Source organism: Panulirus ornatus, chromosome 37 (genome assembly GCF_036320965.1).
Source record: "Panulirus ornatus isolate Po-2019 chromosome 37, ASM3632096v1, whole genome shotgun sequence".
Classification (NCBI taxonomy): domain Eukaryota; kingdom Metazoa; phylum Arthropoda; class Malacostraca; order Decapoda; family Palinuridae; genus Panulirus; species Panulirus ornatus.
Genome location: NC_092260.1, coordinates 21194559 through 21220807, shown reverse-complemented (window position 1 = coordinate 21220807; position 26249 = coordinate 21194559). Strand labels below are relative to the sequence as shown.

Below are 26249 nucleotides of genomic sequence, written 5' to 3'. Positions count from 1 at the left end.
GCAGAAAATGCTCTAGCACTCCATGACTTTGCACCATATCCACGAAACATACACATGTGCTTCTCACATGGCACCAGCAACACCACACCACCATGCTGCTTGAACAATGATGATCACATTATTCCAATTTCAAGCCAATTAAAAAAAAAAGATGTCTAAATTGACCGTGTATATTATTCTCAAAATTATAAATATCAAATATGCATATTTCAAGAGGTTCACATATTTATACTTATCTTATTGATTGCCGTTTCTCATGTCAGCAAGGTAGTCCCAGGAGAGAAACAAAGAATGGCCAATCCACTCATATACATATATATACATATCAACAAATACATACATATACACATCAACATATACATACATACATACCTCGCTGAAGCAGTGGGTAGCGATGGTGTCTCTAAGGGAGAAAGAATACTTCCCACGTATTCCCTGCGTGTCATAGAAGGCGACTGAAAGGGGAGGAAGCAGGGGGCTGGAAGTCCTCCCCTCTTGTTTTTAATTTTCCAAAAGAAGAAACAGAGAAGGGGGCCAAGTGAAGTTATTCCCTTAAAGACTCAGTCCTTTGTTCTTTGATGCTACCTTGCTAATGTGGGAAATGGCAAACAGTATAAAATATATATATTAATTTTATATTTATTATACTTTGTCACTGTCTCCCGTGTTAGCGAGGTAGCGCAAGGAAACAGACGAAAGAATGGCCCAACCCACCCACATACACATGTATATACATACACATCCACACACAGCACATATACATATACATACCTATACATTTCAATGTATACTTACATATACATACACAGACAAATACATATATACACATGTACATATTCATACTTGCTGCCCTCAGCCATTCCCGTTGCCACCGTGCCACACATGAAATGGCACCCCTTTACCTCTACACACATGCGAGGTAGCACTAGGAAAAGACAACAAAGGCCACATTCGTTCACACTCAGTCTCAAGCTGTCATGTGTAATGCACCGAAACCACAGCCCCCTTTCCACATCTAGGCCCCACTAAACTTTCCATGGTTTACCCCAGACACTTCACATGCCCTGGTTCAATCCATTGACAGCACGTCAACCAAAGTATACCACATTGTCCCAATTACTCTATTCCTTGCACACCTTTCACCCCCCTGCATGTTCAGGCCCCGATTGCTCAAAATCATTTTCACTTCATTCTTCCACCTCCAATTTGGTCTCCCACTTCTCGTTCCCTCCACCTCTGATACATATATCCTCTTTATCAATCTTTCCTCTCTCATATCAATACACCCTCTTCTGCTCTCTCAACCACACTCTTTTTTTACCACACATCTCTCTTACTTCACTCATTTCAATACACCCTCTTACCCTTTCATTACTTACTCGATCAAACCACCACACACCACACATTGTCTTCAAACATCTCATTTCCAACACATATACATATCAACATTTACACATATACATACATATACAAAGACACATGTAAATATTCATGCTTGCTTGCCTTCATCCATTCCTGGTGCTACCCTGCCCCACAGGAAACAGCATTGCTACCCCCTGCTTCAGTGAGGAAGTGCCAGGAAAACAGACAAAAAAAGACCACACTCATTCACACTCAGTCTCTAGCTGTCATGTGTAATGCACCTAGGGACAGGGGAGAAAGGATACTTCCCATGTATTCTCTTTGTCTCATAGAAGGTGACTAAAAGGGGTGGGAGCGTGGGACTGGAAATCCTTCCCTCCAGTTTTTACTTTTCCATGAGAAGGTAAGTGATAATACAGGTAAAATGCTTTCCAGCCCCATGCTACTATCTTCTTAGTGGCCTCACAGATATGTAGGAGATACAACGGTAATGTTCTCTTTCCTTCATCCCCAAAGATTCTACATCAAAAAGTACATAAACATAATTTTCCCATATCTCATGACAAAATCTTATGGAGATAATGGAAAGAAAAATGTTTGAAACTATGTTTTGAATTTAATAAATGTCTGAAAATGATACTGATACAAAACTGATCTAACACAAAACACAGAGGAGCTTAGCACAAATATTTACAAAATGGTTGGTAATTTTAAGTTGCACAGAACTACCAGACTCTTTACTGCTTGGAATTTACAGAAAAAGTCATCTACACTTATCAATTATTAAAACTTCTGAAATTTCCACTTATGATGATGTAATAATGGATATTTAAACATGAAAAGTTATGCCAGCAAGTTCCAAAACCAACTTTAATCTTGTCACTTCTCTTACATGATGCCATCATAACACAGTGCAAGTTACTGAATTCAGTCACTTAACAGTTATTGCTTTGAAGCACTTTTGTTTTATGGAACATCATAACACTAAAGTGTCCACTTTTAAAGTTAACTCCAAAACATGAAGTTCAAGCATGACAAATTTTTCTCTCTAAATCGAACTTACAATTTTATGGACATTTACGATCAACTTGTGTCTTGCCAGATTCTTCATACTCCTGTTTGCTTATCCACATCTGCTGGAAAGATCCAAGGGAAGCAAGTATTGATCCTCCAATCCATGAACCAAATCGTCTTTCCATTGATCCTGTTGCAGAGATCAACTTGAATCTCATGTTGGGTGGTGTTCGGCTTGAAAGGTCACGATTAAGACGTTCAACATATCCATTCAAGAGGGAGTTTCCACCTGTCACAATCACACCAGAGTAAAGACTGGGTCGAAGGTCTATATCACAGAGACCAATACTCGTAGATACAACATGTGACATACCAAGCATAGTTGAACCAACACCCTTGATATAACTAGGATCAAAGAGGCTTTCTGTGATTCTGTATCTTTCAATCCCATATTCCTGTAAAAGAAAAAAAAAAATCACCTAAACAGGTAAAATTTACACAGAGCTATCTTCTTTTTCTGAATGGGAAAATAAGTACATGTTCTAAATCAAATCTATTAAATCTATGAATTACAAATACAGTACAGCAAACTAATCAACACAAAAACTTAACTAATAAGACAGTATAATGAAAAGTTCATGCTGACAGTAGTATAATTAACATGAAGTGACTGGTATCAGCCTGTGTATGTGGGTGAGTTGGGCCATTCTTTTGTCTGTTTCCTTGTGCTACCTCGCTAACGCGGGAGACAGCGACAAAGCAAAATAAATAAATATAAAATATATACACATATATATATATATATATATATATATATATTATCATCATTATTTTGCTTTGTCGCTCTCTCCCGCGTTTGCGAGGTAGCGCAAGGAAACAGACGAAAGAAATGGCCCAACCCACCCCCATACACATGTATATACATACACGTCCACACACGCAAATATACATACCTATACATCTCAATGTACACATATATATATATATACACACACAGACATATACATATATACACATGTACATAATTCATACTGTCTGCCTTTATTTATTCCCATCGCCACCTCGCCACACATGGAATAACATCCCCCTCCCCCCTCATGTGTGCGAGGTAGCCCTAGAAAAAGACAACAAAGGCCCCATTCGTTCACACTCAGTCTCTAGCTGTCATGTAATAATGCCTAAAACCACAGCTCCCTTTCCACATCCAGGCCCCACAGAACTTTCCATGGTTTACCCCAGACGCTTCACATGCCCTGATTCAATCCATTGACAGCACGTTGACCCCGGTATACCACATTGATCCAATTCACTCTATTCCTTACCCGCCTTTCACCCTCCTGCATGTTCAGACCCCGATCACTCACAATCTTTTTCACGCCATCTTTCCACCTCCAATTTGGTCTCCCACTTCTCCTCGTTCCCTCCACCTCCGACACATATATCCTCTTGGCCAATCTTTCCTCACTCATTCTCTGAATGTGCCCAAACCATTTCAAAACACCCTCTTCTGCTCTCTCAACCACGCTCTTTTTATTTCCACACATCTCTCTTACCCTTACATTACTTACTCGATCAAACCATCTCACACCACATATTGTCCTCAAACATCTCATTTCCAACACATCCACCCTCCTGCGCACAACTCTATCCATAGCCCACGCCTCGCAACCATACAACATTGTTGGAACCACTATCCCTTCAAACATACCCATTTTTGCTTTCCGAGATAATGTTCTTGACTTCCACACATTTTTTAAGGCTCCCAGGATTTTCGCCCCCTCCCCCACCCTATGATTCACTTCCGCTTCCATGGTTCCATCCGCTGCCAGAGCCACTCCCACATATCTAAAACACTTTACTTCCTTCAGTTTTTCTCCATTCAAACTTACCTCCCAATTGACTTGACCCTCAACCCTACTGTACCTAATAACCTTGCTCTTATTCACATTTACTCTTAACTTTCTTCTTTCACACACTTTACCAAACTCAGTCACCAGCTTCTGCAGTTTCCCACATGAATCAGCCACCAGCGCTGTATCATCAGCGAACAACAACTGACTCACTTCCCAAGCTCTCTCATTCCCAACAGACTGCATACTTGCCCCTCTTTCTAAAACTCTTGCATTCACCTCCCTAACAACCCCATCCATAAACAAATTAAACAACCATGGAGACATCACACACCCCAGCCACAAACCTACATTCACTGAGAACCAATCACTTTCCTCTCTTCCTACATGTACACATGCCTTACATCCTCGATAAAAACTTTTCACTGCTTCTAACAACTTGCCTCCCACACCATATATTCTTAGTACCTTCCACAGAGCATCTCTATCAACTCTATCATATGCCTTCTCCAGATCCATAAATGCTACTTACAAATCCATTTGCTTTTCTAAGTATTTCTCACATACATTCTTCAAAGCAAACACCTGATCCACACATCCTCCACCACTTCTGAAACCACACTGCCCTTCCCCAATCTGATGCTCTGTACATGCCTTCACCCTCTCAATCAATACCCTCCCATACAATTTACCAGGAATACTCAACAAACTTATACCTCTATAATTTGAGCACTCACTCTTATCCCCTTTGCATTTGTACAATGGCACTATGCAAGCATTCCGCCAATCCTCGGGCACCTCACCATGTATCATACATACATTAAATAACCTTACCAACCAGTCAACAATACAGTCACCCCCTTTTTTAATAAATTCCACTGCAATACCATCCAAACCTGCTGCCTTGCCGGCTTTCATCTTCTGCAAAGCTTTTACTACCTCTTCTCTGTTTACCAAATCATTTTCCCTAACCCTCTCACTTTGCACACCACCTCGACCAAAACACCCTATATCTGCCACTCTATCATCAAACACATTCAACAAACCTTCAAAATACTCACTCCATCTCCTTCTCACATCACCACTACTTTTTATCACCTCCCCATTAGCCCCCTTTACTGAAGTTCCCATTTGTTCCCTTGTCTTACGCACTTTATTTACCTCCTTCCAGAACATCTTTTGTTTATTTATTCATTTATCATACTTAGTTGCTGTCTCCCGTGTTAGCGAGGTAGCGCAAGGAAACAGAGGAAAGAATGGCCCAACCCACCCACATACAAATGTATATACATAAACGCCCACACACACATATATACATACCTATACATTTCAACGTATAAATACATATACATACACAGACATAAACATGTATGTGAATGTACACATTGAAATGTATAGTGTAAGTATGTATATGTGTAATTATGGGTGTTTATGTACATATATATGTGTATATGAGTGGTTGGGCCATTCTTCATCTGCTTCCTTGCACTACCTCGCTGACTGGGGAACAGCTGTTGATTATAATAAACATAAAATATATTCTATACTTGTTATACACAATTGTCATTTCCTGCATTACACCTGATCACCTTTTCACTATGTAAGATGTGTTTTTAATCATGAAATGAGTGACCACTCACCTTCCTGGTCTGAAAAGTTCTAAACTGTACACAGCTGTACCATCCAAATTTCTTTTACAGTATTCCTCTTAATACTGTGCCTTATGTAATGCATTTTAAAGTATGAATTAGTCAAGAACCTCCTTAATAAAAACCTTGTATTGTCTTTGTAGGCAAATTAGGAACCGTGTAAGTGGGAGATGACAAGTGAGGTGGTGGTGACTTGCATTCTGTGCTACATATTGTGTCTATGTTGGCACATAGTGGTACTGTCACTAGTTATTTCCATCTCAGAAGTGGGTTAAAGACTCTGGATGATAGGGAGAATTCAATTAGGAAGACAACCATGAATTGGAAGATAGAAAACAATGTTCTTTTCATTTCAAAAAAACTGTACTGAATCTTATTATTCATAATAACTATGTGCTATTGCTGTAGTAATAAATAAGATTCAATTACCATATTATCTTTGTTTCTCTTTTCTCAAAATGAAATATGTTGAAAAAGCTGGGAAGCACAAGTTAGGCTAGACAAATAGACAAAACTGGTAAGGAATCACTTGCCTGGCTGGCTGGTAAGCTGATGCATGCATCCTCATGACCCTCCCCAGATGATGCCAACCGCATGTAGCATATTCCTCATATGTATTTCATTCAATTACATGAACAGGGTAATTTTGTTTGAATCATAATATAAAAAGTCAGTGCACAATATGAGTGTGAAAATAGGAAAAAAGTTTCATGTAAAATCATAAACAACTAAAAAGTCATGTTACTTTAAGGAAAGCGTATATCTAGCAATGCTGAGCGTGGTAGTGTAGCAGAATGTGCTGGATGATTAAATAATACTTATTTTTGTAAATTTGCCAGTTGTGCATTAGCCAAACTTGCCCCTATATTTCTATTCTGCATTCTATTTCCATAATCTTCAGTACTTTAAGAAGAAAAATATTTTCCATTAATATCCACTGAAATTCCCAAATTTCCAAGGGAAGGAGAAATTTCTTTTTGGATGTTAAAGGGTGAAATGGAATAGCATTCTTCATCTTCACATATGTTGGCACCCAGAGATAAATTGCCATCTTCAAAATAGATGTCAGAGAAAAGGCTTCCCTGATAGATGCACTTTCCTTCTTTATGGAATGGATGCTACTCTCACTAATGCCATTAAAGCGAGCAAATTATGAAGCATATTGTCCTGAACAGCCTCATTTGCAGCAGGAGTACTTGCTGGTTGCTTTGGCATAGTGGTGACTGATTCAAGCGGGCAGAAATGTAGAAATACATAAGTAGCAAACTGATGTGCTGGGCAGCATGGCATGTACACCTTTGGCAGCCAGTGATGCATGGTTAGTGAGGCTTGCGTAACATCACCACTGCCCATATCATAGTGAAAAAATGGAGTAATTTAGGTGCTAGGACTACACAAAATTGCTATTTCAAACTGCAGTATATTCCAATACTACTGCACAAAAAATACAGTGATAGTAACATGAAACAGGTGACGTTCCCAGACTCTGCATGCTCTGCAAATTGTTACATCACCAGCAAAAATACACCTTCAGCAATATCACTAGACTTCCTTGCCCTATCTGTTTCTGCATGGAACACAACCTCGAAGGTGTAGAGGCACCATGAAAGGGGTCCCAAGGTTGTACATTATTGACAATAGTAACTGATACCCTGAACATAAGACAGTGAATTCATCAAAGATGTTTCGATGTAGTAACTAATCAAACACAAAAAATGACCACATAGTCAATTCTGATCTCTGAGTGCAAGTCTTGATGCAACACTGACATTTGCTTGTCCTGTCTTGCCAACAAAAATACATAAATAGAGGAAAAATCTAGAGAAACAATTAAAAAATATAGTGTTTCAAAAGAGAGACTTTGCCAAAAAAATTAAAGCCTGGTCAGGTTAAGGGTTTGATTTAATTGGTTGTTTTACTTACCACATCTGAATCCTAATCTCTACCTGAATCTGCTTAATATTCACAAATGTATGTTAACATGGTTTACTTGTAGTAATAGGGTTATCTAATGATGTTTTCCTTAACATATTATACTCACCATGTGTGGACGACATACTGACGAAGTTATGTGGACAGACTTAAATGGACAGAAATTATGCCGATAAATGAATATTTCTATTTGGTTTCCAGCTTAGTTTAGGTTTAAGAGAACCTCACATGAGGTCAACCCCCTTCTAAGGGTTAAATCACTTACATGAAGGCATTATAACATCTTGTCTCCTAATCTATGAAGCTAAAATCTTAGATGATCTTCCTCCTCAAGACCTTACCTGTAGGCATATCTGGTGAATAATGTCCATCCGTATGCTGTCAGGATACCAAGACTTACAGGTATTAATGCACTCTACCTGCATGTGTCTACAATGTGAGCAAAAAGACATCTTCAGTAATACTGTATCATCCTCAAGTGGATGAAAAACTACACAACCATACTGAGGAACTTTTCACTCTAGAAGAGTATATTATTCCCTGCTCATGATTGGTGTGCAGCCTCAGAGCTGCAGAAGCCCTGCAGAAGGGGTTCTGGGCTTCTATAATCAAGAAAAAAAAAAAGAAGATACTTACATTATTGTAACCTGTAGGAAACTCATATGGCTCTGTTGGAATGCTAGCAAGGCCCTCTTCATCATAAGGAGCCTCTGAGCAGTGCAGCATCGTCTCTTGGAAGTCTCGTACAACTTCCCGCTTCATGTAGTTGTGCCAAGAACCTGTTACATCAACCAAGTTGTTTTTCTTTGTCCACTTAGGTCGATCACCTTCCTTAACTTGATGCTTCTCAGCAATCATGTATAAAGGAATTATATCCACTCCAGACTCTTTCAAGAAGTTGTTTGCCTGGAAGGAACAATCATCATAATCTTGATTTGAAGGGAAACTCAGTATAAGGAACACCACCTATCTACCTAATTTTTCATGTTACCTGAGATGACACGGGCAACTGACAAACTTACAGACCATCTCATACAGGAGGGCAAAAGGCATGCAAGGAAAAGAGTGAATTGGAACTATGTGGTACAATGAGGTCGACATGCTGTCAATGGATTGAACCAGGGAATGTGAAGCATCTGGGGTAAACCATGGAAAGTTTCGTGGGGCCTGGATGTGGAAAGGGAGCTGTGGTTTAAGTACATTACACAAGACAGCTAGAGACTGAGTGTGAACGAATGTGGCCTTTGTTGTCTTTTCCTGGTGCTACCTCGTGTGGCAGGGTGGTGACAGGAATGGATGAAGGCAGCAAGTATGAATATGTACATGTGTACATATGTTTATGTCTGTATATGTATATGTATGTAATATGCTGAAATGTATAGGTATGTATATGTGTGTGTGTGGGCATTTATGTATATACCTGTGTATTTGGGTGGGTCAGGCCATTCTTTCATCTGTTTCCTTGCGCTACCTCACTAACACGGGAGACAGCGACTAAATATATATTATTACTATTATTACTATTATTATTATTATCATTATCATTAATATTACTATTATTATTATCATCATTATCATTATCATTATCAACATTATTATAATACTTGATTGCCATTTCCCGCATCAGAGAGGTAGAAATCAGATGAAGAAAGACCCTGCCATCATATACACACATATATACATACACACCCATACATGTATATATCTATATTTATTTATATCTATAATACTTTGTCGCTGCCTCCCGCATTAGCAAGGTAGCGCAAAGATACAGACGAAAGAATGGCCCAACTCAACCACATACACATGTACATACATACACGTCCACACACGCACATATACATACCTATACATCTCAACGTACACATATGTATACATAAACACAGAGATATATACATACATACACATGTACATAATTCATACTGTCAGCCCTTATTCATTCCCGTCACCACCCAACCACACATGAAATGAAAACCACCTCCCCCCGCATGTGCACGAGGTGGTGCCAAGTAAGGACAACAAAGGCCACATCCATTCACACTCAGTCTCTAGCTGTCATGTATAATGCATCAAAACCATAGCTCCCTTTCCACATCCAGGCCCCACAAAACTTTCCGTGGTTTACCCCAGACGCTTCACATGCCCTGATTCAATCCACTGACAGCACATCGACCCCGATATACCACATAGTTCCAATTCACTCTATTCCTTGCACGCTTTTCACCCTCCTGCATGTTCAGGCCCCGATCACTCAAAATCTTTTTCACTCCATCTTTCCACCTCCAATTTGGTATCCCACTTCTCCTCGTTCCCTCCACCTCTGACACATATATCCTCTTTGTCAATCTTTCCTCACTCATTCTCTCCATGTGACCAAACCATTTCAAAACGCCCTCTTCTGCTCTCTCTACCACAGTCTTTTTATTACCACACATCTCTCTTACCCTTTCATTACTTACTCGATCAAACCACCTCACACCACATATTGTCCTTAAACATCCCATTTCCAGCATATCCACCCTCCTCCGCACAACTCTCTCTATAACCCATGCCTCGCAACCATATAACATTGTTGGAACCACTATTCCTTCAAACATACCCATTTTTTATCATTATTACATATATATATTTTGCTTATTATTACATATACAGACATATACATATCAACATATACATATATATGCATGCACATATTCATACTCACCTTCGTCCACTCCCAGCACCACCCCACCCCAAAGGAAGTAGCATTATCATCCCTGTATCAGCAAGGTAGTACCAAGAAAACAGACAAAAGAAAAAAAAAAGCCTCATTCATTCCTACACTCTAGCATTCGTGTGTAATGCGCCGAGTCCACAACTCCCTATCCATTCCAGGCCACACAGACCTTTCCATGGTTTACCCCGAAAGTTTTACATGCCCTGGTTCAGTCCATTGACAGCACGTCACTGTACATTGCATATGAAAGTATAATTCATAGTTATATTCATGTTCTTTCATATCTATGACACCTGTTCCCACCTGTAACTCCCTCAAGGGGGTGGCCATGGCAATAGAGTTTACATAACAAGTAAACTCAAATGCCACTTCTTCGCCTTTAGTGCCTCACTCTTAACAGGCCATTAGCAGAGGGCAACTTCAGCAGTCTTTGCAGAGGCTCTTGCCTAATGTTCCTACTTACTACTTCTACCTACAGTTTCTACCAAATGCCATTTCATTTCAATTCAAATGCTGAAACAGAATGAAAATGGCAATAGTAAATAAAAAGGGTTATTTGTGCTAAGAAAAGAAATATCATTACTCACTACAGTTAAAATGAAATACATAAGAATTCCATTAACAACTGGATGAGAAAGCTCACAGAAACTAAGTATGTGAATGACAAACCATGATAGCAAAGGTTTCAAATAAGAACGAGTGTGATCATCATCCAGAAATAATTAAAAGGAGTCCACAAAAGTCATTGTGATGTGCATCTGGTAAACTATGCATCCCACAATCAATATGAAATAGAATTCTCAAACAAAAATTGCATGACCAAGCTACAATATTTTGTAGTGTCAAATGTTACAAGAAGTCCCATCGTGGGGGTGACAACAGCAAAAGAATCTCTATTTATCCCTGTCCTTAAATGTACCCCAAATGTACCCCTTGCATACACCATTCCATGTATTCATCCCTATCTCACTACCTTCAGCACCATTCCACTTTATTTTCCCATGTCACAGGTGGTCTTCCTCTAACACCAACCCCTTTAATTGTGCTATCATGCAGTCTCCACGTAAACTTCCAATCTTGAATTCTTTTCACATGCCCAAACCACCTTAGTAATATATTTACCCACTCTACCACTCCACAATTCATTCCTTCTGCATTCCCTGCAATACCAAATCTTTCAAAGATTTCTGCCTAAGAGTCTCAATAAAAAATCCGCTATTCCCGTGGGTTTCTTCACAAGCTGTCATTTACTAATGAATCAATGATCAACACTGGTAAAGTCAGCCACCACAAATGGTGCATTTCAGAAACAGTCTGGCAACATGAGAGACTCGCCAAAAAGCAGTCTAATGCGCTCTCAGGAAGGTACACATTACTGATACATTTAAGGAGAATGCAAAAGTAGTAGTTGGTACGCAGCCAAGGACCAGGGAGGTATATTACCAGTGCTACCTGTCTTGGTATCCGAAGGGTTAGTGACATCAGCTTAATGAGCCAGCACTTCAGAGGATGTCAAGTTCCAGTCCTCTGACCCAGGTAGATAACTTTCCTTTCTGCCTCACTAACATGTGGAATACTAGCATTCTCTCCACAAACATACAATCTCTCCTTGTCATACATAACACCTGACAACACATAATTCACAAAGCTCATTCTTCATAACTCTAGTTTCTCCTGCAGTGAACACTATGCACTAGCCCTGCCTTTTGGCAAAATGGTAGGAACAGTAGACAGAAGAAGTATGTAGAAACTTTTAGGCAGGAGCATTAAATGTAAGTTGGTACAAGCATTAGATAGAAGAAGTCAGTAGGAACATTAGGTAGGAAGCTCAAAAAACACTGCACTAGAGTTGCCCTCTCCCAGCGACCTGTAAGGGTAAGGCAATAAAGGCTAAGAAGGGGCACTGGAGTTCACTTGTTCTGGTGACTCTATTGCCATGGCTACCCCTTTGAGGAAGTTCCAATAGGAACAGGCATCAGTGACATAGATAGATAGATAGATACACAGAAAGTTACTCAGCAATGTAGCAGAATTTCTTTATTTCTGAGCTGAAACAATTATATCTTTCAAGCACCCTCATCCAGTATGGCAGTGCTCCTTGCCATTATGATTTGAATATACATAAATTTTTCAATGACATTTCCCTCAAAAAAGTTGATCAGCATATGTGGAATAATTGCTAAGCCTTGTCAGGGCTAGGATTACATAGAAAATTTACAAATCCACTCAGCAGACTCTGGAGAATGCTTTTAAAAGGATGGAAAATTGGACTGAGAGTGAACTAAAAAATGCTTTCAAGTACCATTTACAATTTATTGGCATCTTGTGTACTGTACATATGTATTTCTATTTATTTTATCTATCTGTTTTGCTTTGTCGCTGTCTCCCGCGTTAGCGAGGTAGCACAAGGAAACAGACGAAAGAATGGCCCAACCTACCCACATACACATGTATAAACATACACATCCACACACCCAAATATACATACCTATACATCTCAACATATACATATATATACACACACAGACATATACATATATATACAGACACAGACATATACATATATACACATGTACATAATTTATAGTCTGCCTTTATTCATTCCCACTGCCACCCTGCCACACATGAAATAACAACCCCCCTCCCCCTGCATGTGCGCAAGGTAGCGCTAAGAAAAGACAAAAAAGGCCACATTCATTCACACTCAGTCTCTAGCTGTCATGTATAATGCACTGAAACCACAGCTCCTTTTCTACATCCAGGCCCCACAGAACTTTCCATGGTTTACCCCATACGCTTCACACGCCCTGGTTCAATCCACTGACAGCACGTCGACCCTGGTATACCACATCATTCCAATTCACTCTATTCCTTGCATGCCTTTCACCCTCCTGCATGTTCAGGCCCCAATCACTCACAATCTTTTTCACTCCATCTTTCCACCTCCAATTTGGTCTCCCACTTCTCGTTCCCTCCACCACTGACACATATATCCTCTTGGTCAATCTTTCCTCACTCATTCTCTCCATGTGACCAAACCATTTCAAAACACCCTCTTCTGCTCTCTCAACCACACTCTTTTTATCACCACACATCTCTCTTACCCTATTATTACTTACTCGATCAAACCACCTCACACCACATATTCTCCTCAAACATCTCATTTCCAGCACATCCACCCTCCTCCAAACAACTCTATCCATAGCCCATGCCTCGCAACCATATAACATTGTTGGAACCACTATTCCTTCAAACATACCCATTTTTGCTGTCCGAGATAATGTTCTCGACTTCTACACATTCTTCAACACTCCCAGAACTTTGCCCCCTCCCCCACCCTATGATTCACTTCCGCTTCCATGGTTCCATCCGCTGCCAAATCCACTCCTAGATATCTAAAACACTTCACTTCCTCCAGTTTTTCTCCATTCAAACTTACCTCCCAATTGACTTGTCCCTCAACCCTACTGTACCTAATAACCTTGCTCTTATTCACATTTACTCTCAGCTTTCTTCTTTCACACACTTTACCAAACTCAGTCACCAGCTTCTGCAGTTTCTCACACGAATCAGCCACCAGCACTGTATCATCAACGAACAACAATTGACTCACTTCCCAAGCTCTCTCATCCACAACAGACTGCATATTTGCCCCTTTCCAAAACTCTTGCTTTCACCTGGTATATATTTTATATAAATTTTATATAAATTTTATATAAATTTAAATTAGCACAAGGACTTCATGCAGGGTATTTATAGCCATGCACTTCATCCTTATAAAGGTGGCAAAAAATGGAGCTACCTATAAAACAAGTATTGATACAAATGAATTTGAAAGCCCCTACCTGGTTCAAAAGGAAGTCTCCACCAAGTGGGGACTTGACAATAGCATGCTGAAGAACATAGCCATCATGAACAGGGATTGCAGATGTATGTGTAGCACCAGAATCTAGAACTAAACCTGTTGATCTCCCATTTGCAAAAGCTGCAAGAACAGCTGATTTGACCAAGAAGAATGCAGGCACCTGGTCAGATTTTGGGAAAACTGATTAGTTCAATTTAGCAAAAAATATTTCTATTCACAACATTCTTCACAAAAATGCCAACTATATATAGTAGGACTTTCTAATTTCAACAAATTCAGTCAAAATAATCTTAGGGTTTTGTTATAAAGGTACATAACAATACAAGGCTATTACACATCAAATTATGCAGTACTTCAGATATTAACAATAGTTTTATCAAACTTTAAACACACTAACAGTGACAAAACTTACCTGGTACTTTTCAAACACCAATTCACAAAGTCGCTCTCTCTTGCCCCGTGCATTCCACTGGAACATTACACAACAATTAAAATGGTCAGAAATACAAATCCAATTTTACTTATATAAGAAGGATTTTAATTGTACAACCCAGGGTTCCTTTAATGGGGACCATACAGCTTCATAGCGGTGTTTCAATCAGCAGGGAAATTATGAAATCCATTGGAATGAGAAGTTCCTTGATGAAACTGTATCCCTTTACGTCCACTGACTGTGATACAATCTTGCTGAAGGTGACTTTTCACTCACCTGTCTCTTGTCCAGCAGACATGGATTGAAGCCCCCACTGATGGAGGTATTTTGTTTTCAATGCAAGTACAAGTGTCCATGTACTACTTTCATGATTCTATGACCTCCAAACTGATAGTGTGACCGGTAAAAAGTTATAACTGGGTTGCTAAGCAGGAGGATTGGCCCAACGAGACTCATGATGCCTTCAGGAGCAATCGGTGTTTGACTAAATACTAGAATATGCTGATTTCCTTTTATAGTTCAGTGGCCTAAGAGTAGCATCCGTACTTCTCACCCATCAGTTCAAGTCCCTGCTAGTGACGTATATCTTATGCAATTGACAGTACTAATGCACTAATTTCATGAGTGTATGTCCTCCAGATCGGCAATATGCTCATTAAAGAGTTACAACCGGGTTGCTGGGTGTGGGAATGGCCTAATGAGACCACACGTCATTAAGTGTTGTGATGTTTGCACATGTATGTGGGGAGAGTGTGGGGCAACTAAACAGTAGGTGTCTCTGTTGTGGTAATTGCACTGTTGGCATGAAGGGTCTTGGGATATGCTGAATTTGTGTCTTGTAGTGTTATGAGACTGAAGACTTTTTTGGAAATGCAGACATTCTGTTCTTTGTGTCCGACTTTTCCACTTGTAACACAAAATGTTGCATGACTGATGTTGCTTTCATGGTTTCAGTTGCCTTGCTGTGCATGTAAGGTTATCTGCATACTAGAGCACTTTCATACTGGTGTCTGTAGGAGGTAAAGGGATGTCATACAGAAAGAAATTGAGGAGGGATGAGAAAGAACTTCCCTTTTGGGAGCTCCATTGTAAAGCTTAAGACTTTCAAGGTGAAGCCTTTGTGAGGGACTCTGGCTTGGCAGCCAGCAATGAAGTTGGCTGACCACTTTTTGTCACTGTTGCATAAATTTTGAAGGAAGTTGTTGGGGAGTGTCACATGCCTCATTTATGTTTACTGCCACTTTTTCATTATTTCATTCCCATACAATGTTCTTTAAGCACACATAACACATTATTTTACACTGGTTTACAATAGTTTAATGGCTCAATAATATCTTTTATACATCTAAACCTATAACAATAATTCAAATATAAATCTTGTGACAAAGCAAGACATAACTTGTTCAATGCCCACCAGTTTGATATAAGCATGTGCTTGATCAACAAATACAGTAAACAAACTCAAAGTCAGTGTACTCACACAACTTTTGTGCTTTCTATGGCACAAAGGCCTGTACTATTGTATTAAATTATGGCAGGTAAGGATGCTGCCAGTGTTGCACATGCTAAGAGGTCTAGGTAACAATGCAAATAGCTTGAAAACGAGAGAACATCACAAACATATGAATGTGAGGCAAGGGCTATAGATAAGAATGTGCAGAGGAGGGTGGATGTGTTGGAAAAGAAAGTTTGAGCATAAAATGTGGTGTGAGGTGGTTTGATCAAATAAGTAATAAAAGAGTAAGAGGTGTGAACATAATAAGAGTGTGACTGAGAGAGATGAAGAGGCTGTCCTGATACGGTTTGGACATATGGAGAAAACGAGAGAGGAGAGGTTGACAAAGAGGATTTATGTGTCAGAAGTAGAGGGGAAAAACAGAAGGGATAGACCAGTCTGGAATGGAAGGATGATATGAAGTGATTTCCTGCACTTAAGAACTTAACTTGCAGAAGGGTGAAAGGTATGCACAGGATAGTGATCCAAAGTGGGGGGAATACAGGAGGGGAAAATGCCGTCAATGAACTGAATCAGGGCATGTAAAGCAGCCAGGGAAAATCGCAGAAAGGTCTGTGGGGCCTAGTTGTGGATAGGGGGATATGGTTTCAATACATTACACTTGACAGCCAGAGAATGGACATGAACAAATTCGGCATTTTTTTCATCTGTTCCTGGTGTTACCTAACTAATGTGGGAAATGATGAATAAATATGAAAAAATTTCAGATACTGTTAATGGCTGGCCTTGATTAAGGCATTCATCTGCCCAGTCCATCTCAGTTAACATAAAAAACCACCAGACCCCAAGTTCACCTTGTAGATGATAGAAATACCTCCACCAAGCCCCAAAGTGTTAAAAATCTTATACAAATATATGTGAAAGGGAAAGAACAAATGTTTTTGCTCTTCCATATTTGGGCTAGGACTTAAACTGCACTGTGCCCAAATAAGGCAATGTAATTTGTTATATACACGGTGAACATATAAGAAACAAAAATTTTCCCACACTAATCCAAGAACCGGTTGAGAAACCCCAAAACGAATGGTTCTAAAAAGTGTATCAGACTATATTCTCATTACATGATATCAAAATGACAGAACAAATACTTATGTACAGTGGCTTCTGAGAAGAGAACAGGATGGTACTGTGATTCACTCTTGATGCACTTCTCATAGGAATAGTCCAAGACTTTCTCAAAGGTATCCCAGTCTTCAACCATGCCCTCCTTCATGTAGTTCACAACCTCACATCCTAGTCAACAAAAGGAATTAATCTTTTAAATCCAATAAAGCTTAACTCTTGGTACCCTATTATATATCTACTATACTTAGTCGCTGTCTCCCGCATTAGCGAGGTAGCGCAAGGAAAGAGACGAAAGAATGGCCCAACCCACCCACATACACATGTATATACATAAGCACCCACAAATGCACATATACATACCTATACATTTCAATGTATATATACATATATAAGAGTGAGTGCTCAAATTACAGAGGTATAAGTTTGTTGAGTATTCCTGGTAAATCATATGGGAGGGTATTGATTGAGAGGGTGAAGGCATGTACAGAGCATCAGATTGGGGAAGAGCAGTGTGGTTTCAGAAGTGGTAGAGGATGTGTGGATCAGGTGTTTGCTTTGAAGAATGTATGTGAGAAATACTTAGAAAAGCAAATGGATTTGTATGTAGCATTTATGGATCTGGAGAAGGCATATGATAGAGTTGATAGAGATGCTCTGTGGAAGGTATTAAGAATATATGGTGTGGGAGGAAAGTTGTTAGAAGCAGTGAAAAGTTTTTATCGAGGATGTAAGGCATGTGTACATGTAGGAAGAGAGGAAAGTGATTGGTTCTCAGTGAATGTAGGTTTGCGGCAGGGGTGTGTGATGTCTCCATGGTTGTTTAATTTGTTTATGGATGGGGTTGTTAGGGAGGTAAATGCAAGAGTTTTGGAAAGAGGGGCAAGTATGAAGTCTGTTGGGGATGAGAGAGCTTGGGAAGTGAGTCAGTTGTTGTTCGCTGATGATACAGCGCTGGTGGCTGATTCATGTGAGAAACTGCAGAAGCTGGTGACTGAGTTTGGTAAAGTGTGTGGAAGAAGAAAGTTAAGAGTGAATGTGAATAAGAGCAAGGTTATTAGGTACAGTAGGGTTGAGGGTCAAGTCAATTGGGAGGTGAGTTTGAATGGAGAAAAACTGGAGGAAGTGAAGTGTTTTAGATATCTGGGAGTGGATCTGGCAGCGGATGGAACCATGGAAGCGGAAGTGGATCATAGGGTGGGGGAGGGGGCGAAAATTCTGGGGGCCTTGAAGAATGTGTGGAAGTCGAGAACATTATCTCGGAAAGCAAAAATGGGTATGTTTGAAGGAATAGTGGTTCCAACAATGTTGTATGGTTGCGAGGCGTGGGCTATGGATAGAGTTGTGCGCAGGAGGATGGATGTGCTGGAAATGAGATGTTTGAGGACAATGTGTGGTGTGAGGTGGTTTGATCGAGTGAGTAACGTAAGGGTAAGAGAGATGTGTGGAAATAAAAAGAGCGTGGTTGAGAGAGCAGAAGAGGGTGTTTTGAAGTGGTTTGGGCACATGGAGAGAATGAGTGAGGAAAGATTGACCAAGAGGATATATGTGTCGGAGGTGAAGGGAACGAGGAGAAGAGGGAGACCAAATTGGAGGTGGAAAGATGGAGTGAAAAAGATTTTGTGTGATCGGGGCCTGAACATGCAGGAGGGTGAAAGGAGGGCAAGGAATAGAGTGAATTGGAGCGACGTGGTATACCGGGGTTGACGTGTTGTCAGTGGATTGAATCAAGGCATGTGAAGCGTCTGGGGTAAATCATGGAAAGTTGTGTAGGTATGTATATTTGCGTGTGTGGACGTATGTATATACATGTGTATGGGGGGGGTTGGGCCATTTCTTTCGTCTGTTTCCTTGCGCTACCTCGCAAACACGGGAGACAGCGACAAAGTATAATAAAAAAAAAAAATAATATACATATATACACATGTACATATTCATACTTGCTGCCTTCATCCATTCCCATCACCACCCCACCACACATGAAATTACACCCCCTACGCGCGTGTGAGGTAGCACCAGGAAAAGACAAAGGCTACATTCGTTCACACTCAGTCTCTAACTGTCATGTGTAATGTACCAAAACCACAGCTCCTTTTCCACATCCATGCCACACAAAACTTTCCATGGTTTACACCAGACTCTTCACATGCCCTGGTTCAATCCAGTGGCAGCACGTCACGCCCGGTACACCACATCGTTCCAATTCACTCTATTCCTTGCACGCCTTTCACTCTTCTGTATGTTCAGGCCCCGACTGCTCAAAATCTTTTTCACTCCATCCTTCCACCTCCAATTTGGTCTCCCACTTCTCCTCATTCCCTCTACCTCTGACAAATATATCCTCTTTGTCAATCTTTCCTCACTCAATCTCTCCATGCGACTAAACCATTTCAATATACCCTCTTCTGCTCTCTCAACCACTCTTTTTATTACCATTAATCTTTCTTACCCTTTCATTACGTACTCAATCAAACCACCTCACACCACATATTGTCCTCAAACATTTCATTTCCAACACATCCCCCACTCTTCCACACAACCCTATCTATAGCCCATGCCTCACAACCATATAACATTGCTGGAACCACTATTCCTTCAAACATACCCATTTTTGCCCTCCTCGCCTTCCACACATTCTTCAATGCTTCCAGAACCTTCGCCCCCTCCCTCACCTTGTGACTCGCTTCTGCTTCCATGGTTCCATCTGCTGCTAAATCCACTCCCAGATATCTAAAACATTTCACTCCCAGTTTTTTCTCCATTTAACCTTACCTCACAATAAACTTGTCCCTCAACCTTACTGAACCTAATAACCTTACTCTTATTCACATTTACTCTCAGCTTTCTTCTTTCACACACTTTACCAAACACAGTCACCAACTTCCACAGTTTCTCACCTGCATCAGCCATCAGCACTGTATCATCAGTGAACAACAACTAACTCATTTCCCAAGCCCTCCCATCCACAATAGACTGCATACTTGCCCCTCTCTCCAAAACTCTTGCATTCACCTCCCTAACCACGCTATCCATAAACAAATTAAACAACTATGGAGACATCACGCACCCCTGCCGCAAACCAACATTCAATGGGAACCAATCACTCTCCTCTCTTCCTACTCGTACACATGCCTTCCATCCATGGTAAAAACTTTTCTCCGATTCTAGCAATTTACCTCCCACACTATATATACTCTCAAAACTTTCCACAAATCATCTCTATCAACTCTATCATATGCCTTCTCCAGATCCATAAATGCTACATACAAATCCATCTGTTTTTCTAAGTATTTCTCACATACATTCTTCAAAGCAAACACCTAATCCACACATCCTCTACCACATCTGAAACCACACTGCTGTTCCTTAACCTGATGTTCTGTACATGCCTTTACCCTCTTAATCAATACCCTCCCATATAATTTCCCAGGAATACTCAACAAGCTTACATCTCTGTAATCTGAACATTCATCTTTATCCCCTTTGCCTTTGTACAACGGCACTATGTATGCATTCCGCCAATCCTTGCACCATGCACTGTACACACATTACATATCCATTCCAACCAGTCAACAACACAGTCACCTCCTTTTTTAATAAATTTCACTGCAATAACATCTACACCCACTGCATTGCCAGCTTTCATGTTCTGTAAAGCTTTCACAGAAACAAATATCATAAAGAAAATCCAGCAAATCTGTACATCAACAAGAAAGAGGTTTCTATTCAATCATTTTCAGCTATCAAATTCATCTGCTTAAACAGAAAAAAAAATTCTGTAATATATGGCATGAATCTGTTCTGCAAAATTATAAGCTAATAATGAAGTACACAATAATGCAAGATGATCACATGAAAGTTTGAATGAAAACACAGCAGTATGAATGACCACAATAGCTAATCTTCATTTCTATGGGCAAACATTTTCTTAACACTGTGGAAGACAGTAATAATCCCTAATTCCAAGTTGCCACTTTTACATTTCATGTTAATGTGAATTACTATATATTTCAAGTCAAAAGCTATCTGAAGAGTTAAAAGAAGCTTCAGACATGCAATCCATATTACTGGAGAATCAATCCAAATTTAACAAGGTACATAATCATATCATATGCTGGATTCACAAACTAAAATGAATTAGAAATTAAACAAATACTGCAATTAGTACCTTTCCGAGGAACATGAAGAGCAACTGTGTCAATAAAATGTTTTTTCTCATTAGTCTCTGGGTCCTCAACAATTCCTACCCAAGATGGAATGTCAAATTTTGGGGAATCTTCACCAGCATATCCCACACGCAACGAGGAGTGTCCTGGATCAAAAACAAGAGCACCCACTTCATCTGCAAGTAGAAGGAGGAATCAAAACATCACCAGACAATATTGGAACTGTGCCCTAACTCTGAATATAAAAAAAGGAATACATTCATTTTTGGATGACACCAAATGAAATTCAGTTTGCTAAATCAAAAACAAACACACTCACTTTACTTTTTTTTTTTTTTTTTTTTTTTTATACTTTGTCGCTGTCTCCCGCGTTTGCGAGGTAGCGCAAGGAAACAGACGAAAGAAATGGCCCACCCCCCCCCCCCCCCCATACACATGTACATACACACGTCCACACACGCAAATATACATACCTACACAGCTTTCCATGGTTTACCCCAGACGCTTCGCATGCCTTGATTCAATCCACTGACAGCACGTCAACCCCTGTATACCACATGGCTCCAATTCACTCTATTCCTTGCCCTCCTTTCACCCTCCTGCATGTTCAGGCCCCGATCACACAAAATCTTTTTCACTCCATCTTTCCACCTCCAATTTGGTCTCCCTCTTCTCCTCGTTCCCTCCACCTCCGACACATATATCCTCTTGGTCAATCTTTCCTCACTCATTCTCTCCATGTGCCCAAACCATTTCAAAACACCCTCTTCTGCTCTCTCAACCACGCTCTTTTTATTTCCACACATCTCTCTTACCCTTACGTTACTTACTCGATCAAACCACCTCACACCACACATTGTCCTCAAACATCTCATTTCCAGCACATCCATCCTCCTGCGCACATCTCTATCCATAGCCCACGCCTCGCAACCATACAACATTGTTGGAACCACTATTCCTTCAAACATACCCATTTTTGCTTTCCGAGATAATGTTCTCGACTTCCACACATTTTTCAAGGCTCCCAAAATTTTCGCCCCCTCCCCCACCCTATGATCCACTTCCGCTTCCATGGTTCCATCCGCTGCCAGATCCACTCCCAGATATCTAAAACACTTCACTTCCTCCAGTTTTTCTCCATTCAAACTCACCTCCCAATTGACTTGACCCTCACCCCTACTGTACCTAATAACCTTGCTCTTATTCCCATTTACTCTTAACTTTCTTCTTCCACACACTTTACCAAACTCAGTCACCAGCTTCTGCAGTTTCTCACATGAATCAGCCACCAGTGCTGTATCATCAGCGAACAACAACTGACTCACTTCCCAAGCTCTCTCATCCCCAACAGACTTCATACTTGCCCCTCTTTCCAGGACTCTTGCATTTACCTCCCTAACAACCCCATCCATAAACAAATTAAACAACCATGGAGACATCACACACCCCTGCCGCAAACCTACATTCACTGAGAACCAATCACTTTCCTCTCTTCCTACACGTACACATGCCTTACATCCTCGATAAAAACTTTTCACTGCTTCTAACAACTTGCCTCCCACACCATATATTCTTAATACCTTCCACAGAGCATCTCTATCAACTCTATCATATGCCTTCTCCAGATCCATAAATGCTACATACAAATCCATTTGCTTTTCTAAGTATTTCTCACATACATTCTTTACGGGTATGTAAAAAATTAAAACTACTTGAACAATTTTGGATAACACTTGCTTTGAGTTTCAAAATCAAAAATAAATCATATAAAAAAAGAAATGTCATTTCATGTGTGGCAGGGTGAAGGCACGAATAGATGAAGGCAGCATATATGTACATATGTATATATGTATATGTGCGTGGGTGGGCGCTTATGTAAATGCATGTGTATGTGGGTGGGTTGGGCCATTCTTTCGTTTGTTTCCTTGCGCTAGCTTAGTAATGCAGGAGACAGCGACGAAGTATAATAATAATAAAAAATTAAAAAAAGAAATACTTCATACAATGAAACAGCACAATTACATAAGAAAAGGGATACTTCAGCTTTTGAGTTAGGCCAAAATGCATTTAAAATGTTCAAACATGTAAGCATTCCCATTTAACATAGTAGTTAAGTTACTAAAAAATACTAAATTATGAGAAATGTGATGATGAGCAAGTGAATTTCTCATCCAAGCTGGAAATGATAAAACTGACAGTAAAGTAATATCTAATGATAACTTTTTTACACTGGTTGTGGCTGCTTCGTGCACTGATTCACAAACTGAATAAAACTAAGACCTCCAGGCAAATGCCAAATGGGCTGTCTGTATCCGACAACAGGTATCCCTCCTGTTCTAGTCCATAGACTTTTGAGTAAGTACCATTTGATTCCTTACATGAACAGATATTACATAGAAGTTTTGCCTAAAATTTCTTTTCCAAACCCTGGCCACTACGTGGACGTAAAATTGTAGGAGCACAAGGTTCACCTGAAAAAATCTCACACTCAGTATCAATACTACAGAGTGTAAGGAATTCTCTGATACAACTTGCTGAAATCTCTCAAAAAGAACATAAGCATCCTCTCCTGGACAAATTATCAGTTACTTACGACTAACATGATTGAGATTTATATAAGGATCCATAGTTCCTATGACTCAGATGTATGCGACACAGTCCAAGTATGAAAAGATTTTACAGCTTAAGCAGGAAAGACATAACACACCCTTAAACTGTATGCCCTGGAAGAAAATGATAGAATATTACAATGTTGATACCAATGGAAGCCTTACAATGTGTGGAGTAAATACAGAGAATGGGATTATAGGTATAGCAACTCCACCTACATCAATTCTGAGTGTGAATGAAGTGGGCAGGGCTCTAAAGCAGGGGGAAATTATACAGTATAATAAGTAAAAATGAGCACTTGAAACATAAAATGTGCAATATAGTTTCACTTGAATAGTAAACGAACAGGAGGGCCACCAACAACATTCCACCATTTTCTAATGGCACTATACAAACGTGAACGTCCTGCAAATGGCTGACAAGTAACATTCACCAGTGCTTTTTTTTTCTAGAGCTTTATTCAGATCATATGTTCCTGTAAAACAGTAAATCTAAATATAAAGAACCTTACCCTATTGATGACTGTATAATTTCCTGATAGCAACCCACTCATGGTCTAGAAAATGCACCCAAAGTGCTAAGCCATTGAAATCACACCCTTCACAGATCACTTATAATGAGAAGCCAGAAAAGACACCAAAAATGATGTCATTATTTATAAAGTTTTTCTATGTCATAATAAAACAAGATATCAATCAATGGAATGACATCATCTTCCAATCTTTCTCCTATCAAATAGGTTATTAGTCCTATTGCATGGTCAGATCATTTATGACAGATTACGTAGTACAGCCATTGCTCCCCTTATTCGTACAAACAGAACGGCAACTTGTAAAGGTTCAGATTGTATCTACAAATCATCAAAATGTATTTTTTGAAACTCTGACTCATTGTATAGACCACATTATCATATCTATCCCAAATATTACACTAAGTTTTCTCTCCTTACCTATAATGTGGTGTGAACTACAATCAACATCATCATCAGAACTTGCTTCAGCAGTATTTGAAAATTCTTAAGAATCCAACTCATAAATACATTTTCATATCAATTTGTTCTAAAATGATGTAGGTATGCATTCAAAGCGCATTCTTTTAAAAATCATGCCTTCATATCTTAATTATCATTCAACCCCATATCACTGTCTACAGTAAAAATATCGACTGCAAAAGAGTGGAAGGCACATATCATGGTAAAAGTACTGTTTTATACATTCATCTGTTTGCGACAGCATTGAAGGTCAGTCTCATTGAAACACCAAAAACCATCGGAAAAATAATTTCAACCCAACCTAACAAAATTCCCCAGACGTCAGAGACGGTACTAACACCCATACTAATCCCCAAAAACTCGCGTCTGACAAGAGGAAAATATGTCAGTAGCAATATCTACTTTTCAAATTAATTAAACAAGCATTAAGAAGGATTGAATAAATTATATGACGACTTAAAATCGGTCATATTCTGCAACAACAGTAGCACCACACACGGGCACGACGAACCCAGAGATCAACCATAAGTAAAAAAAGATACGCAAAAGGGGTAAGACAATGAAGCATACATTCACGCTTTCTCTAACATACATATGGAAAGAAAAGTATTCTATAGATGGTATAATCACTCACCTCCTCCATAAACTCCTCCACTCATGATGCAGCAGCGAATAATTTGTCAGTAATCAAACACAACACAACATCCAAGCGTCGGCTTTCAATGTTTTGTTTGGGTTTGTGGACAGTGCCGCCACTGATCATCTTTTGGATTTAAAAAAAATAATTCAAATATGCATATGTTAGAAAGTTTGTCTAATATACAGATAAACAGATATACAATATCAATATTTTTATTATACTAAATTCATGATGTACGTTTTAAACCGAACAATACATTGTATATGTGTTAAACGTAATGGTTGATTTTAAACAGTGTCTCTGTGTTATAATCATTAATTTTAATATAATGATACCATACTATCAATATATTCAATATACACAGGAAAATACTATTAACTAAATTACTTTTGGAAATACTTTTCAAATATCAAAGATGTTCGTTTATCTCTGCGCATGGTTCA

At 39.5% G+C, this 26249-nt stretch overlaps 1 protein-coding gene across 2 annotated transcripts; it reads right to left on the bottom strand.

The window, feature by feature from the left end:
• Positions 1-1965: 1965 nt before the first annotated feature.
• Positions 1966-25929, bottom strand: Bap55 (Brahma associated protein 55kD). Of its 2 annotated transcripts, none has more exons than XM_071683920.1 (7): positions 25801-25929; positions 21568-21741; positions 17434-17570; positions 14801-14857; positions 14369-14548; positions 8444-8713; positions 1966-2831 (listed from the first exon to the last, which is right to left on the bottom strand). In XM_071683920.1, exons 1-7 carry the CDS (start codon positions 25823-25825, stop codon positions 2430-2432), a joined length of 1245 nt encoding a protein of 414 aa, XP_071540021.1. In that variant the 5' UTR covers positions 25826-25929; the 3' UTR covers positions 1966-2429. The 2 variants fall into 2 exon arrangements, with proteins under 2 accessions (XP_071540021.1, XP_071540020.1); XM_071683919.1 differs by lacking the exon at positions 25801-25929 and adding an exon at positions 24159-24294.
• Between the last annotated feature and the right edge of the window lie 320 nt (positions 25930-26249).